This window comes from Coregonus lavaretus (genome assembly GCF_964263955.1).
Source record: "Coregonus lavaretus genome assembly, chromosome: 9".
NCBI lineage: Eukaryota > Metazoa > Chordata > Actinopteri > Salmoniformes > Salmonidae > Coregonus > Coregonus lavaretus.
In genome coordinates, this window is record NC_139996.1 from 15,960,437 (window position 1) to 15,977,974 (window position 17,538).

Here is a 17,538-nt window from a genome sequence, read left to right on the forward strand (position 1 = left end):
GAGTACTAGCTGCCACCGATCTATGTTTCGGTGTTTGACTTGTTGTGTCTGATTGTGTACACCTGTTCCCCATTATGTTGTAATGTATTCCCTATTTAACCCTCTGTCGTGCATTGTGTGTTGTGTGTTATTGTTTTGTGTCATCGACAGTGTACCGGTGGTTAGTTTTCGCCGTTGTTCGGAGACTGTTCATTTTACTGGCGACTTTTATTAGAGTACGATTTCCAGTAGCTCCGTGTCCTGCGTGTGACTTCGCCTACCGCATTTCACTGTCGCGGTTTCTGACAGTAGCATACTTTTTTGTTATCCCATGGCAGTTTCTAGAAGTCAACATAATGACAAAGAATATAGAGCATATAGACCAGAACATCCTGGTATTGGTGACATCATCTCTTTGTAGCTGTAAGGACAGGGTACAGTGTTTTGTGAAATGTATGCTGTCATTTCCCTTGCATCTGATAAATGACCTGGCTACACAAGCTTACAGGTAGAGTCACCATAACTTCCATCCAACCTTAAGTGGGTAAAGTTTTTAAAAAATGTAATGACAGGCCTGATGGAAAGAACATTTGTCGGTAAACATTACAAATGTCGACAAAACAAAATACGCTAGGCAAGGTGGGATCTTTTTGTGTCGCACAATTGGCCCAGCGTCGTCCAGGGTAGGGGAGGGGAGGGAATGGCCGGCAGGGATGTAGCTCAGTTGGTAGAGCATGGCGTTTGCAACGCCAGGGTTGTGGGTTCAATTCCCACGGGGGGCCAGTATGAAAAATAAAATAATGTATGCACTCACTAACTGTAAGTCGCTCTGGATAAGAGCTTCTGCTAAAATGACTCAAATGTTTTTAAAAATGTCAGTGGAAACGCTTTTTTTGCGCAAATATTGATGTAATAACCATCAATCATATCGAAGTAAACTTGGAGTCACGCGATGACATGTTGTGTGGTCCGAAAGCATGCAGTTTATTCGGCTACAGGTGAAATAAGTTATGGTGAACTTTACAGGGTGGTGAAAGTGCAAGGTGATGACAGAGTCGGTTTAGGTAACATGAAAGAGGATGGCATTGGCATTTCTGTACAGGTAGGGTGAGTCAACATGTTTTTTTCTACGCACACACGCACACAACACACACACAGAAATCAGTACCATGGACAGCCACATTATATTTAGCTTACGTTGATTGGACTAAATCGTTTTTGGTATCTTTTCGTTGTGTAAGACTAAGCATAGGTGATTAGAAGATGTTGAAATGTTGAAGTTGAAATGGTGCTGGAATAGTGGAGGCAGTGACTGTTTTCTTTGCGACTTCGATAACTCTCCGTGGTTTTAAATCAATAGTTGTTTAGTAGTCCGAACATTTTTTAAACATTCACCTGTTTGTTACATGCAATATGTTTTGTGGACTTCACCGGACAGATGTTACTCTCCGATTTTGTGAATAAACAAAGATGTAGTTGAATTTATTCTGCCACTGTCTTCTTATTATCTGAGCCTTATTCCTATAGGACTATATCACGGTGTCAGGGCATATGAGCTAACACATTATAGAGCAAACAACGCAATTATCACAACACATAGGTTGTAATAGCCTATGGCTTTTTTATTGCCTGGCTTCCCCTGTGATTTTACCCACGCACCGCCTCTGAAGGTTATGAACATGATGCTCCTTTCCAATAAATATCGAGGGTCTTTTTCTGGTAACATGATCATCGATGCTTGGCTGCCGTTTGACAAATAAAAATAAACTCACTTTTTTGTCCATAATAATCTCATCATAGGCTAAAGGCCTACCCGCACTGTATCTGCGAGATGTTGGCTAGACTAGAGCGCACGTGCCAATACCAGAGTGGGCACACTCGCTATCTAACGCAACATGTTTTGTGAGAAAATCAAATCAATTTTTATTTGCCACATGCGCTGAATACAACAGGTGTAGACATTACAGTGAAATGCTTACAAGCCCTTAACCAACAATGCAGTTTTTTAAATAAAAATATAAAATAAAAAAGTGTTAATTGAGAAAAATAAAAAATAAAAGCAAATAGCTAAAGAGCAGCAGTAAAATAAAATAGCAGTAGGGAGGCTATATACATTCAGTGCAAATAGTCCGGGTAGCCATGATTAGCTGTTCAGGAGTCTTATGGCTTGGGGATAGAAGCTGTTGAGAAGCCTTTTGGACCTAGACTTGGCGCTCCGGTACCGCTTGCCGTGCGGTAGCAGAGAGAACAGTCTATGACTAGGGTGGCTTGAGTCTTTGACAATTTTAGGGCCTTCCTCTGACACCGCCTGGTATAGAGGTCCTGGATGGCAGGAAGCTTGACCCCAGTGATGTACTGGGCCGTACGCACTAACCTCTGTAGTGCCTTGCGGTCGGAGGCCGAGCAGTTGCCATACCAGGCGGTGATGCAACCAGTCAGGATGCTCTCGATGGTGCAGCTGTAGAACTTTTTGAGGATCTGAGGACCCATGCCAAATATTTTCAGTCTCCTGAGGGGGAATAGGTTTTGTCGTGCCTTCTTCACGACTGTCTTGGTGTGTTTGGACCATGATAGTTCGTTGGTGATGTGGACACCAAGGAACTTGAAGCTCTCAACCTGTTCCACTACATCCCCGTCGATGCGAATGGGGGCGTGCTCAGTCCTCTTTTTTTTCCTGTAGTCCACAATCATCTCCTTTGTCTTGATCACGTTGAGGGAGAGGTTGTTATCCTGGCACCACACGGCCAGGTCTCTGACCTCCTCCCTATAGGCTGTCTCATCGTTGTCGGTGATCAGGCCTACCACTGTTGCGTCGTTGGCAAACTTAATGATGGTGTTGGAGTCGTGCCTGGCCATGCAGTCATGGGTGAACAGGGAGTACAGGAGGGGACTGAGCACGCACCCCTGAGGGGCCCCCGTGTTGAGGATCAGCGTGGCAGACGTGCTGTTACCTACCCTTACCACCTGGGGGCGGCCCGTCAGGAAGTCCAGGATCCAGTTGCAGAGCGAGGTGTTTAGTCCCAGGATCCTTAGCTTAGTGATGAGCTTTGAGGGCACTATGGTGTTGAACGCTGAGCTGTAGTCAATGAATAGCATTCTCACGTAGGTGTTCCTCTTGTCCAGGTGGGAAAGGGCAGTGTGGAGTGCAATAGAGATTGCATCATCTGTGGATCTGTTGGGGCGGTATGCAAATTGGAGTGGGTCTAGGGTTTCTGGGATAATGCTGTTGATGTGAGCCATGACCAGCCTTTCAAAGCACTTCATGGCTACAGACGTGAGTGCTACGGGTCGGTAGTCATTTAGGCAGGTTATCTTAGTGTCCTTGGGCACAGGGACTATGGTGGTCTGCTTGAAACATATTGGTATTACAGACTCAGTCAGGGACATGTTGAAAATGTCAGTGAAGACACTTGCCAGTTGGTCAGCACATGCTCGGAGTACACGTCCTGGTAATCCATCTGGCCCTGCGGCCTTGTGAATGTTGACCTGCATAAAAGTCTTACTCACATCGGCTACGTAGAGCGTGATCACATAGTCATCCGGAACAGCTGATGCTCTCATGCATGCTTCAGTGTTGCTTGTCTCGAAGCGAGCATAGAAGTGATTTAGCTCGTCTGGTAGGCTTGTGTCACTGAGCAGTTCGCGGCTGTGCTTCCCTTTGTAGTCTGTAATAGTTTTCAAGCCCTGCCACATCTGACGAGCGTCAGAGCCGGTGTAGTACGATTCAATCTTAGTCCTGTATTGACTCTTTGCCTGTTTGATGGTTCGTCTGAGGGCATAGTGGGATTTCTTATAAGCTTCCGGGTTAGAGTCCCGTTCCTTGAAAGCGGCAGCTCTACCCTTTAGCTCAGTGCGGATGTTGCCTGTAATCCATGGCTTCTGGTTGGGGTACGTACGGTCACTGTGGGGACGACGTCATCGATGCACTTATTGATGAAGCCAGTGACTGATGTGGTGTACTCCTCAATGCTATCTGAAGAATCCTGGAGTTGGAAATGCGATGGAAAACCATTTAACTTGTATTTTTTATTCGTTACATTTGAATTTTTCCGCAAAAGGTATTGTTATATGTACCACGTCATCACTCACAGCTTTTATCCCCAACAAGTCAATTTTATGTAAACACATCTCTGGTGAGAAAATGCGCATATTGTTTTTATACAGATTTTAGAATATTTGCATGAAAATCTGTCGCCAATGGGATGGAAACCTAGCTTAGTCACACAAAATATTGAAGAGTTACAGGATTGAATGAGAATATAAGTGGAAACAAAACATATATATAGTAGCTGTTTCAACTTGTATGTCTCAGTCTTACATCTTCATTATTCATACACAAATAAATAACAACTAAATTGGAGGTATTTTATACTTATATGGCTATGCCATGTAAACCCAACCCATTACATACTGTATAGTACTAGTTTACTTGCAGAGAAATAACTTTGTAGGCAACACAAAATAACACTGCACTGCAAGCACAAACATATTATAAGATCAGTAAGAGTTGCGTGATGATCCAAAAAATAAAATAAGTGGCCCTCTGTAGCTCAATTGGTAGAGGGTAGTGGGTTCGATCCCCGGGACCACCCATACGTAAAAATGTATGAAAAAAATGACTAAGTCGCTTTGGATAAAAGCGTCTGCTAAATGGCATGTTATTATCAATATTTGTTATTTCATTTCTTGAATTTTACACCAGCTTATAGGACAGGCTAATTTTCCATATTCAGTCCCTGGCTAGCCTATGAGGGGTGATAAAACCGGAAACATCCGGTTTTCAGGGATACTGTATTTTCAATTTATCTTAATTTCCCCCTGAAAACCGGATGTGGGGACTCCGCTCAGGCGTTTCTTTTACGCCGGATATGTTAGGTTAGTCATTGGCTGGCGGGTTATATTTCAAAATAGTGATTTCAATATAGCAAAAATACTGTTACATTGTCAACATGTTGAAATTATAACGCTCTCAAACAAACGAATCCATGAACTCACGCAAACCCAGACCCTTCTGACTTGCCGTACCAAGAAGCGCTTTCAGAGCAGAAACATGGCGGTCGCTGCGCTCGTTAGCCGTCCTGCGAGTGTCCTTCCCAGGTTTTCAAGTGAGTAATACCAAAACATGCACTTTTAGATGATAGAAATGCACTGATAAGTGAACTGTTCATAGATAGTTTAAATAATGTTTAATCTGAACACAGAATTGTTTTTAAGCGACATTGCTACCGTTTGTGACCCTGTTTGTGCTATGACCTAAGTTAGCCGGTTAGCTATCTAATTTCTAGCACCATGGCATATGCCAACCGGTAAAGAGCTAGTCCTAGCTAAATGCTACTGACAGTCCCGTATATACATTTCATGGCCAACGTATAAAACAGGAATTTGCATAACTTTCACTGGATTAATACCTCCCAGGGCCTAGCTCCCACGCTAGCTAGCGAGTTAACTTGCTAGTTAGACAGCTAGCTAGGTCGTCTGGGCAGACAGTGTTTATCAATATGGAATGGTCATGTCAGCTGTTTACTGTGGTACCAAGTTAGTGGACCTTTGTTGCATTCCAGTGACTGACACTAGTTAAAAAGGTCTCTGTCATCTCTGTCAACATCACTAATTAGTAGCTAGCTAGATTAATCAGATTTCAGTTTATGCCACTGACATTTTTGCTAAGAAGGTCTATGTTTTCTGCTCCTCCCTGCAGGTTCCTGTTCCCCTGTGGTGCTGTCAGCCGTCCCTGTGACAGTCCAGCAGAGAAAGGTCCACCATGCTGTCATCCCCAGAGGGAAAGGGGGGCGCTCCTCCTCCAGTGGGGTAGCAGCCACAGTCTTCGGAGCCACCGGCTTCCTGGGCAGATATGTTGTCAACCGCCTGGGTGAGTTTCACCATCATCAGTCCCAAAGCCTTTACATGATAATCTTTCAAATGACATGGCAGCTCTGTGGTCCTCTTCAACTTATTTCTTATGTTTATATGTGATTGTGAGGGATGCATTCATTTCTTTGGTTTTGTGACAATCCTCTTTGTTTACACTGCAGTGACTGCATACTCGTGTTTCCTATGGGGCAGTTACGTGCTTGTTGACCTGTCTGGTGGTTTTGTAGGTCGTATGGGTTCTCAGATTGTGATTCCTCACCGGTGTGACCAGTATGACCTCATGTATCTCAGGCCCATGGGGGATCTAGGACAGATCATCTTTATGGTGAGAAAAATACTATTTATCAGATGTGACGTCATTAATCACTTAACTTTCAAGTCCCTTCATCTCTTCATTTGTTAGCTAAGTGTTGGTTTTTCTCATGCCAGGTTACCCTCACGCCTCATATGTGCACTCCACCTTGCTATATTTCAGGAGTGGGATGCCAGGAACAAGGATTCTATCAGAAAAGCATTGGCTCACTCCAATGTGGTCATCAACCTGGTGGGACGAGAGTGGGAGACCAAGTATGGCCCAACTGACTGTATACACAAAACTATTCTAGAAAAATACATGGTTCCTAAAAAGAACCCACTGGTGGTGAACATTCACATAAAGAGTTGCTCCATTACTAAGTGAATCAACCTACTTTTAACTACACCAGAGGCTTGAATTACTCCTTAGTGGAGCAAAGAACCTCAAGTGCTTCCACCATTAGGCACACTTAAATTATGACTTTCTGTGAAACGTTTGTTGTACTTGGCTTTACTCAGTGTTCTGTTCTTCCTCTTTCTATCTGTAAAAGGAACTATCCCTTTGAGGACACCTACGTGAGCATCCCTCAGCAGATTGCCAAGGCCACCCGGGAGGCAGGCATCACAAAGCTGATCCATATATCTCACCTCAACGCTGACATCCGCAGCCCCTCCAAATACCTTAGGAATAAGGTACTGGCCAATGCAGAGCTCTTTTGAACTCTCTTTCAATGGTACTTGGACATATTTCTTTCTGGCATGTCATTATGCAGAAATGTCATGTAATGTGTGTGATGTAACCTTGCAGGCAGTAGGTGAGATGGCTGTGAGAGATGAATTCCCTGATGCTATCATCATGAAGCCTGCTGAGATGTTTGGAAGGGAGGACAGATTCTTCAACCATTTTGCCAGTAAGTAAGCAGAACATAGAGTTTATTTCAGTGTGGCCCAGAGTAAAAACTGTTAAAAAGTGAAATAAGATTTTATTTGTGATCTGTCAGAACGCTAAGCAGACAGTGTCCATATTTGTGGGATCATGGTGGTATAATTACACAGCCCCTGTTGACTGTATAGGACTGCAAACTATTGAGGGAGCTGTTACATGGTTGAACACTTGAATTTGCAGTGTATTGGCAAAATAAACCAAAATAAAGATTTTGTAAGGTGATGTATTTGCTCCAATTGGTCTTGATGCAATGCTATTATCGTTCAAAATGGGATGAGTTCAGTCATTGATTGAATGTTCGTTTTTTCCTTTGTTGCACAGACATGCGCTGGTTTGGGAAGGCTGTGCCTCTCATCTCCATGGGGAAGAAGACAGTGAAGCAGCCTGTTCATGTGAGTGTGTCTGTCCTCATGATGTCAGCCATGTCTGTTACTCAAGACTCACTCTGTCTGCTCTCCTCAGGTGGTGGATGTGGCCAAGGCTATCATCAACGCCATCAAAGACCCTGATGCCAATGGCAAGACATATGCACTAGTTGGGTAAGGACTTGATATGGGCTTGACTTTTGGCAGTTTTTTTAGGGATGTGTCAATTGCTTTTCCAGTCAGTTCAGGAATTGAAGTAAAATTCTATTCATTAATTTGAAACTGCTCATTATCAATGACTAGGTCAACTAGGTGAACCTAGTATAAATCATAAAAGCGATTGTTCATCTACTAGATGAGTTGCTCTATGGCATGGGTTTGTATCTTTTACTCACCCAGGGTGTGGGACTTGGCTTGAATCCAAAATAAAATATATGATTGTGTAATGGAAGTTTCATGCTCATTCATGCAGTACATTATTTAGAAGTGTCAACCAGGAGAATTTAGAAATGTATCAACCAAAATGTTTGTCAGCCTTTTGGTTAGTTTTGTTTGTTTCCCGCCACACAGACCTAACCGTTATCTCCTTCATGACCTGGTGGAGTACGTGTATGCTGTGGCACACAGGCCCTTTGTGCCCTACCCCCTCCCACGCCCTCTCTATCAGTGAGTATGCACCGGCTTCTGGTTCTGCATGGTATCCTAAGTTACACTCTGAGGAACATTTACTGTGTACTTACTATATAGGCTGACTGATGAATAGTTGAGTGCCAAGCTGTTAGTATGTTTAGAACACAAAAAGCCTTATCAAGTTTGACCAGTGGATGCGAGGTGGCAAGGAACAAGGAAGATGTTGGTTTGTTTAAATGCAATACTATCAGATACGGTATAATAAACATGTCTTGCCTTTATCTCTGGTTTCAGTCTTGTTGCAAGTTTCTTTGCAATGAACCCATTCGAACCTTGGACAACTCCTGACAAAGTAGATCGAGTAAGAAAATGCAACATAAACAGCATATTATAAACATCCTTGTAAAAAGCATATTTTATACAAATTAAGGTACATTTACATTTTCTCATGTTGTTGGGGCAACATGTTGAAGAAATATGAATGAAGGAAGTATGTTTAACCGTAAGTATTTCTTCTGGATTTGTGTGATGACCTGAATGTGTTTGTTCCAGTTCCACACCACAGATATGAAGTATCCAGGGCTTCCTGGCTTGGAGGACCTGGGAATCGTCCCTGCCTCCGTAGAGCAGAAGGCCATCGAGGTCCTGCGTCGCCATCGCCGCTTCCGCTTTTTGGAGGCTGAGTTGGCTGATACCAAGCCAGCCAAGACAGTCAACTATTGAGTAGCCCGTCTGTCTGACCGCCCAACAACACCACCACCATAGCCACAGACTGATCCTCCTATTAAACTGTGCTGTCTTCTTTTACAAATATTCTGTACATAAATAAATAAAAGATGATAGTCTAAAACTATTTTGTTATGACTGGTACTAAACTTTGATGGATTCCGTGGATCCATTAAAACAACAATAATCAATCATCTTAACACACTCCAATGTAACATAACATTGAGGAGATGTACTTTGAAACAATCTATAGAACTTTGAGTCATCAAGGTTCAGCAATCTATTCTTTCCTATAGTAACCCACTATCTGTTTTTATGGAGCCCCTTCCACAGTTCAACTGATAAGATTTCAACTGTTATGCCCACGTTTCCTTTGGCAATGATCAATGATGTTCTACATCATGTATCTGGTCTTAACATGTCTGTGTTTGTAGGCCAATATGATGTAGCCTAATTGTTATACGATCGTATGTTATCCATTCACGCTTTTCTATTTGTACTATTGATGTTTGTAAATCGACCAATGAAATCAAGCCACAGCCAGCTATGATTACAGACACGTGTGTGTCCTTTCAAACTATATAAACTAGTGAACTGCGGTGTTTGTCATTGTACCCTGATGAAGACAGCGTGGCTGTCGAAACGTTATTACATCTGAGCTGCTAAGAGTGTGCGGCTTTTCTTTTTAATGTGTAATCATGTTAACAGTAGATCTAGCTTATCAGCTCTCCATTACTGTTAATTAAGTAAATCAGTGGTGGTTCGCCTTTTTTTATAGGCACGGGGGGGGAAACGTATTCTTTGTTGATTAGATAAGGATTATTTTATGGCATTACATGAGGGAGTTGTAACGTCTTTAGAGGGCACGGTTCCCGAATCAATGTCTATGACAAAGGGACATAGAACCAGGCTGGTTGTCGACAGGTAGCAATGAAGCTCTACTACGTCCTGCGAGGAGTGGGAATCACGGTTGGAGCCATTATTCCACTCATCATGTATATTGTCTATATGAAACAGGCAGTGAGTTCCACTTCCAATACAAAAAGGCTTCACCAAAGAGAGCCTGCCAAGGATCAGAATACTATGCTGATGACGAGACTGGAGAAGATTGAAAAGAACCTCAACAAACTATGTAAGTGTTTTGAACTATGAACAGTGCCTTGCAAAAGTATTCAGCCCCCTTAGCGTTTTTCCTATTTTGTTGCATTACAACCTGTAATTTAAATGGATTTTTATTTGGATTTCATGTTATGGACATACACAAAATAGTCAAAATTGGTGAAGTGAAATGAAAAAAATAACTTGTTTCAAAAAATGGAAAAGTGGTGCGTACATATGTATTCACCCCCTTTGCTATGAAGCCCCTAAATAAGATCTGGTGCAACCCAATTACCTTCAGAAGTCACATAATTAGTTAGATTGCACACAGGTGGACTTTATTTAAGTGTCACATGATCTGTCACATGATCTCAGTATATACACCTGTTCTAAAAGGCCCCAGAGTCTGCAACACCACTAAGCAAGGGGCACCTCCAAGCAAGCAGCACCATGAAGACCAAGGAGCTTTCCAAACAGATCAGGGACAAAGTTGTGGAGAAGTACAGATCAGGGTTGGGTTATAAAAAAAATATCAGAAACTTTGAACATCCCACAGAGCACCATTAAATCCATTATAAAAAAATTGAAAGAATATGGCACCACAACAAACCTGCAAAGAGAGGGCCACCCACCAAAACTCACGGACCAGGCAGGGAGGGCATTAATCAGAGCGGTAACAAAGAGACCAAAGATGAAGCTCCACAGCGGCGATTGGAGTATCTGACCATCGGACCACTTTAAGCCGTACACTCCACAGAGCTGGGCTTTACTGAAGAGTGGTCAGAAAAAAGACATTGCTTAAAGAAAAAAATAACCAAACACGTTTGTTGTTTGCCAAAAGGCATGTGGAAGAAGGTACTCTGGTCAGATGAGACTAAAATTGAGCTTTTTGGCCATCAAGGAAAACGCTATGTCTGGCGCAAACCCAACACCTCTCATCACCCCGAGAACACCATCCCCACAGTGAAGCATGGGGGTGGCAGCATCATGCTATGGGGATGTTTTTCATCGGCAGGGACTGGGAAATTGGTCAGAATTGAAGGAATGATGGATGGCGCAAAATACAGGGAAATTCAGTCTTCCAGAGATTTGAGACTGGGACAGAGGTTCACCTCCCAGCAGGACAATGACCCTAAGCATACTGCTAAAGCAACACTTGAGTGGTTTAAGGGGAAACATTTAAATGTCTTGGAATGGCCTAGTCAAAGCCCAGACCTCAATCCAATTGAGAATCTGTGGTATGACTGTAATTGCTGCAAAAGGTGGCTCTACAAAGTATTGACTTTGGGGGGGGTGAATAGTTATGCAAGCTCAAGTTCTGTTTTTATTTTATTTCTTGTTTGTTTCACCCCAAAAAATATTTTGCATCTTCAAAATGGTAGGCATGTTTTGTAAATCAAATGATACAAACCCCCCAAAAATCCATTTTAATTCCAGGTTGTAAGGCAACAAAATAGGAAAAATGCTAAGGGGGGTGAATACTTTCGCAAGCCACTATAAGTGTTTTTATGTGTTCTCAATCGCCATCTTGACATACATTCTTTGCATTACAGTATTGTTTACTGAAGTACATGACATGACACTATGCACAGTGATTTTTTAAAAATATTTTTCTTTATAAACACATGGATTGTGACTCTTCTAATGCATTTCTGCAATATTTCTGTTATGTTGCATGGGTAATATGCAGTACTATGGTTTCATTGCTATTGGCAAGCAGCCAAAATAATCCAGTCATTGTCTGTCAATCATTAAATACAACTACCAGTGACTCAGAAATACTGTAAAATCAAGTGCTACTGAAGAACAAAAGGGAATTCATATATATTTTTGCAATATTGTTGATGTTAGTCTCTAACTGATAGATGCCACTCATGCCTATAACATTGTCGCATAGTATTCCTCAGTGGCATCAGTAATACTTGAGAGCATTTTGTTCACAGCCAAATTAATAGAATCAAAAAATCAGGAAGACCCCCCAACAAGGGAAGGAGTTGCGGTAACAGAGGCAAAGAAGATGGTGGTGCCCAAATTGTATCCCAACTCCTACCTGTTTACAAAGTGGGGTGATGACCTCTCAGAGGAGGAGCAGAGAGAGGCCGAGGCGCTGTTCCAGAGATATGGATACAACGTCTTCTTGAGTGACCAACTGCCACTCAACAGAGAGCTGCCAGATACACGAGACAACAGGTTAAACCAACTGTAATCAGGACCGTAACTTTGTTGAAAATGTATGCACTCTCTAACTGTAAGTCGCTCTGGATAAGAGCGTCTGCTAAATTACTAAAATGTAATGACTGTAACTACGCTGCTTGGTCATGACTTGATGAAATTAGGAGGACATTTAAATATTACAGTCTGATAAATGGTAAGACACAAATCACATGTGGTGGTATGCCTTCTAAATAATCTCTCAACACTCAGATGTTTGCAGAAGAAATACCCCAAGGACCTGCCCAGTATTGCTGTGGTGTTGATCTACCTGGACGAGGCCCTGTCTATCATTAAGAGGGCAATCCGCAGCATCATCAACCGAACCCCTGAACACCTGCTGAGAGAAATCATTCTGGTGGACGACCACAGCTCCAATGGTGCATCTCACGGTCACCATTCCATGACTATAACGATCTGTGTTTGTTGTGCTTTTGTTACTAGTGGAGTAAATATTTGTCTATAGTCTTAATTATGAACCTCTTCTCTCCACAGAGGACCTGGGAGAAAAGCTAGCTGCCTACATAGAGTTCATCCACAAGGACCGGCCGGGCCTTATAAAGAGGGTGAGACACAAGTATCAGATGGGTCTGACTCAAGCTCGCATCTCAGGGTGGGCACACGCCACCGCCGATACAGTGGCCGTTCTGGATGCCCACATTGAAGTCAATGTCGGATGGTAAGTGCCATGCGTGTATGGTGTTTCCCCTACATTATTTGGGCAGCATCTGTCTGCTTGTCTTTGATTTATTGATTTTTGTTGTCCACGCTTACAGGGCAGAGCCACTGCTGGCCAGGATCAAAGCAGACAGGACCACTGTGGTGACTCCGGTGTTTGACAAGGTCGGTTTTGATGACCTGCAGGTGGAGCATTACTGGGCCAGTGCACACGGCTTTGACTGGCCCCTGTGGTGCATGTACGAGTCCTTCAGACCCGAGTGGAACGAGCTCCATGATGAATCACAGCCAGGGAAGTAAGTGAAGTCCACTATGTAGCATCCAGCCCCATCACTGTGAGGCTTATTGTCTCATATGTTCTGTATTAATTAGTAGCAGTGAATAGGAATTGCAGAATAATATTATGTACACTGAACAAAAATATAAACGCAACATGTAATGTGTTGGTTTCATGAGATGAAATAAAATATCACAGAAATTTTCCATACGCACAAAAAGCGTATTTTTCTCAAATTTTGCACACAAATTTGTTTACATCCCTGTAAGTGAGCATTTCTCATTTGCCAAGATAATCTATCCACCTGACAGGTGTGGCATATAAAGAAGCTGATTAAACAGCATGATCATTACACAGGTACACCTTGTGCTAGGGACAATAAAAGGCCACTCTAAAATATGCAGTTTTGTCACACAACACAATGACACCGATGTCTCAAGTTTTAAGGGAGTGTGCAATTGGCATGCTGACTACAGGAATGTCCACCAGAGATGTTGCCAGAATTGAATGTTCATTTCTCTACCATAAGCCGCCTCAAACATCGTTTTAGAGAATTTGACATTACTTCCAACCGGCCTCACAATCACAGACCATGTGTAACCACGCCAGCCCAGGACCTCCACATCCGGCTTCTCCACCTGCGGGTTCGCCACCCTAACAGCTGAATCTGTGGGTTTGCACAACCCGAAAAAATTTATTCACAGACTGTCAGGAACCGTCTCGGGAAGCTCATCTGCCTGCTCCTCATCCTCACCTGGGTCTTGATCTGACTGCAGTTCGGCATCGTAACTGACTTCAGTGGGCAAAGGCTCACCTTTGATGGCCACTGGCACGCTGGAGAAGTGTGCTCTTCACAGATGCATCAACTGTATCGGGCGAGTGGTTTGCTGATGTCAATGTTGTGAACAGAGTGCCCCATGGTGGCGGTGGGGTTATGGTATGGGCAGGCATAAGCTACGGACAGCAAACACAATTGCATTTTATCGATGGCAATTTGAATGCACAGAGATACCATGACGAGATCCTGAGGCCCATTGTCGTGCCATTCATCTGCCGCTATCACCTCATGTTTCAGCATGACTGCATGGACCAATGTCACAAGGATCTGTACACAATTCCTGGAAGCTGAAAATGTCCCAGTTCTTCCATGGCCTGCATACTAACTAGACATGTCACCCATTGAAGAGGAGTGGGACAACATTCCACAGGCCACAATCAACAGCCTGATCAAATCAATGCGACGGAGATGTGCCACGCTGCATGTGGTAAATGGTGGTCACACCAGATACTGACTGGTTTTCTGATCCACACCCCTACCTTTTTTAAAGTTATCTGTGACCAACAAATGCATATCTGTATTCCCAGTAATGTAAAATCCATAGATTAGGGCCTAATTAATTTATTTCAATTGACTGATTTCCTTATATTTAATATATATATTTAACTCAGTAAAATAAATTAAATTGTTGCGTTTTAGATATTTTTGTAGTGTAGTATTGATTTCAATGACGTGTGTATTGTGTCTAAGTCCTACTTCTTGTAGCTTACTCGCTGGTTGGTTCCACATAATCACTCACTGAGTTTTTGTTTTAATAGGAGTCCTTCTGTCATGGGTATTTTTGTGGCACATCGACTTTTCCTTGGAGAGATTGGGGTACTTGATGGTGGAATGAAAATCTATGGAGGAGAGAATGTTGAGCTGGGGATCAGGGTAGGTTACCATGGCGTAATGGCTGTACAAATTACATTATCTGACGTCAAGTAGCTAAGGAAGTTGTCCTCAGTTGGGTATATATTAGACTTGTCATTTTACAAGCACATAGCAGAGTTCTAATGTATGTTTTGTCTCACATATCTTCAATAACATTTTGTGGTGATCTGGTCTGTTTTGTTCCAGGTGTGGCTATGTGGAGGAAGCGTTGAAGTAGTGCCTTGTTCTAAGATCGCTCACATTGAGAGGGCACACAAACCTTATGCACCTGACCTGAGTAACATAATGAGAAGGAATGCACTGAGGGTTGCTGAGATCTGGATGGATGATTACAAAAGTAATGTGAACATTGCTTGGAATCTTCCATTGAAGGTAGGGCAATAGAGATTAGGGCAATTCCATGGTAACGGAATTACACTGACTTGAATTGCCCATAAACCTCTGTGGGTCGGGCAATGAAAAAATAAGACTTTCTGTCCTATAAATAGCCTGTGGAAATCATTTTGATTGTTTTTCTAACAGTATTATTTTTGATGTATGGCTCCTAGGATCATGGGATTGATATCGGCGACGTGTCAGAGAGGAAGAAGCTCAGAGAAAAGCTTAAATGTAAGCCCTTCAAGTGGTACCTGGATAACGTGTATCCTACACTGGCCACCTGGGAGGAGCTAGTGGCCTATGGAGGAGTAAGGGTTACATTATTACTAAATCCCTCACCAGATTAATACAATGTACAGGATTATAACTTTGACAACTGTTTAACTGATATTTGCCTGGTAAATGCCAAACAATGTTTAACCAAATGTAGCAGCACCCTAAAACAAAGACTCATTATGAAAAACAGTTGTAACAATTAAATGTTCTGATTTAATGGTGAAACTGAACAATCAGGCTGCGTTTCGACAGGCAGCCCAATTCTGATATTTTTTTCCACTAATTGGTCTTTTGACCAATCACATCAGATATTTTCACATCAGATCTTTTTTCAGAGCTGATTTGTTAAAAGACCAATTCGTAAAAAAAAGAAAAATCAGAATTGAGCTGCCTGTCTAAACGCAGCCTCCGACTCATGGGCACAGATCTTCTTAGTGAACGCATAGCATACTGTCTACTGTTTCAAACTATGGCGCCAAACCTACCTGTACTGAGATGGCCTGGTTATTATTATTTATTTCCACAATGTGAAAATAAAATATCGGAGCCGGTACAGTTTGGTTCGACTGGGCACGATAGTGTGAAGAGGGTATTAGTGTACCACCAAATGTTCCTGCCTAAACACACCACCTTCTTGCCCCTCCAGCTGCAGAATGACCTCCTGCAGAGCCATTGTATTGATGAGGGGACTGTTCCTGGGAATATACCCCTTCTTTATGGATGTCATTTCTATCAACCACAGGTATGTTTGTATTCTGTGTGTCTGTCTGTGTATTATATAATTTTGTGCCAAACAACCCATTCACCACGTCTGTTGAATAATGTGCTTATCCACAGCAATGTTATTACAACACTGATGGGGAGATCTACGTGGGTGGGATTAAGTCTCACAAGTACAACAACAACCGGTGTCTAGTGGATCCTGGCACTGGAAATATACCAACGCTGCATGATTGTAAACTGGCAACGGAGAGGGTACTACACAAGCACTGGGTCTTTCAACAGGTAACCTGTAATCAGACATGTGGGTCAAGGTCATACATTTTAGAACCCCCCCCCCCCCCTCTCTCCCAGGTGTCCTACAACTACAGAGCTGATTAAAATAACCAACTCATCAACCTTTTGATTATTTGAATCAGCTGCTGTGTAGTGCTAGGGTAAAAACCAAAACGTGCACCCAGTGGGGGCCCCAGGACCGGGTTTGGGAAACCCTGTTCTAGAGCAGTGGTCACCCACCCTGGTATGGTAGAGCTACAGTCTATGCACCACACCCAAAGACAGTTTAATCAAAGCCTTATTCATAACAGCATTCACTAAACAAGCATGCAAAGTTATTTTATTTTTTATTTTTTATTTTTTTCAGGGTCAAGCCATCAAGAACACACACACAAATAGGTGTCTTGAGATTGCCCAGGGACAAGACTCATACTATATGCTGGTCATCCAACAGTGCACTGGGCAAAACTGGAGAATACAACATGTCATAAGAGAGTTCTAAAACACCCCCATGGACAAGTTGTTGGGGTCACATTCCTGAAATTCTAGATTTGACATTGAGATTTGTGTTATCTATCATTACTGTTTCAAATGATATCTTGCCAAAAGAAAATACAAAATTGATTTTATTTGAGGTATTGACAACAAACATCCAATGTAGACTATTTCACTATTCTTTCTCTTGAAAACATGACACAGTCAGAATTAAAGATTGCATTGTAAAGTAATCTTGTTGATGGTGGTTCTGATTTGCAGCTTTTAGCTGCCAATGTGTACATAATTAAATTAAAAAAACTAAGATGTACCATGCACACAACATGAATGCATACACACAAAAACAAGTACAATATTTCTGGCGGTCTTAGCATTGCTTTTTTGTCATCTTGTGACATGTTATGTCATTCATATTCACTATTCCTGGTGGTGGGGACCCTCATGGTGTCCTTGATTAGTCATGTCGGTTATTTGTACTAGGCTGAAACAAAAGCCACCACACCCTTTGGGGCGCATCTTTTCCTGCCACACTTTATGAGAAACTCACTGACCAATCAGGGAAACGATTGTTGAACTTGATGCCTCATAGCCTACCAGAGGAAGAGGT

At 42.5% G+C, this 17,538-nt stretch overlaps 1 protein-coding gene and 1 pseudogene across 2 annotated transcripts; both read left to right on the forward strand.

Annotated features, from left to right (window-relative positions):
- The first annotated feature begins 4,805 nt into the window (after window positions 1–4,805).
- On the forward strand, window positions 4,806–8,938 carry LOC311134619 (NADH dehydrogenase [ubiquinone] 1 alpha subcomplex subunit 9, mitochondrial-like). Its single transcript, XM_084168354.1, has 11 exons — window positions 4,806–5,084; window positions 5,678–5,848; window positions 6,078–6,175; window positions 6,326–6,417; window positions 6,696–6,837; window positions 6,953–7,055; window positions 7,412–7,482; window positions 7,553–7,629; window positions 8,026–8,121; window positions 8,380–8,446; window positions 8,638–8,938. Exons 1-11 carry the CDS (start codon window positions 5,030–5,032, stop codon window positions 8,806–8,808), a joined length of 1,143 nt encoding a protein of 380 aa, XP_084024480.1. The 5' UTR covers window positions 4,806–5,029; the 3' UTR covers window positions 8,809–8,938.
- A 699-nt stretch (window positions 8,939–9,637) lies between these two features.
- On the forward strand, window positions 9,638–16,938 carry LOC311134875 (putative polypeptide N-acetylgalactosaminyltransferase 8; annotated as a pseudogene). Its single transcript has 11 exons — window positions 9,638–9,943; window positions 11,853–12,099; window positions 12,334–12,500; window positions 12,616–12,799; window positions 12,897–13,094; window positions 14,672–14,786; window positions 14,973–15,158; window positions 15,335–15,472; window positions 16,087–16,182; window positions 16,278–16,445; window positions 16,804–16,938. The product of its transcript is annotated as a putative polypeptide N-acetylgalactosaminyltransferase 8 (transcript).
- Window positions 16,939–17,538: the final 600 nt, after the last annotated feature.

Excerpts from the sequence above, each read along its gene's own strand:
- LOC311134619 (XM_084168354.1), top strand. The coding sequence starts at position 5,030 with ATGGCGGTCGCTGCGCTCGTTAGCCGTCCTGCGAGTGTCCTTCCCAGG. Across the intron at positions 6,838-6,952 it reads CCAAATACCTTAGGAATAAG|GCAGTAGGTGAGATGGCTGT; the intron begins GTACTGGCCAAT and ends GTAACCTTGCAG. Across the intron at positions 7,056-7,411 it reads ATTCTTCAACCATTTTGCCA|ACATGCGCTGGTTTGGGAAG; the intron begins GTAAGTAAGCAG and ends TTTGTTGCACAG.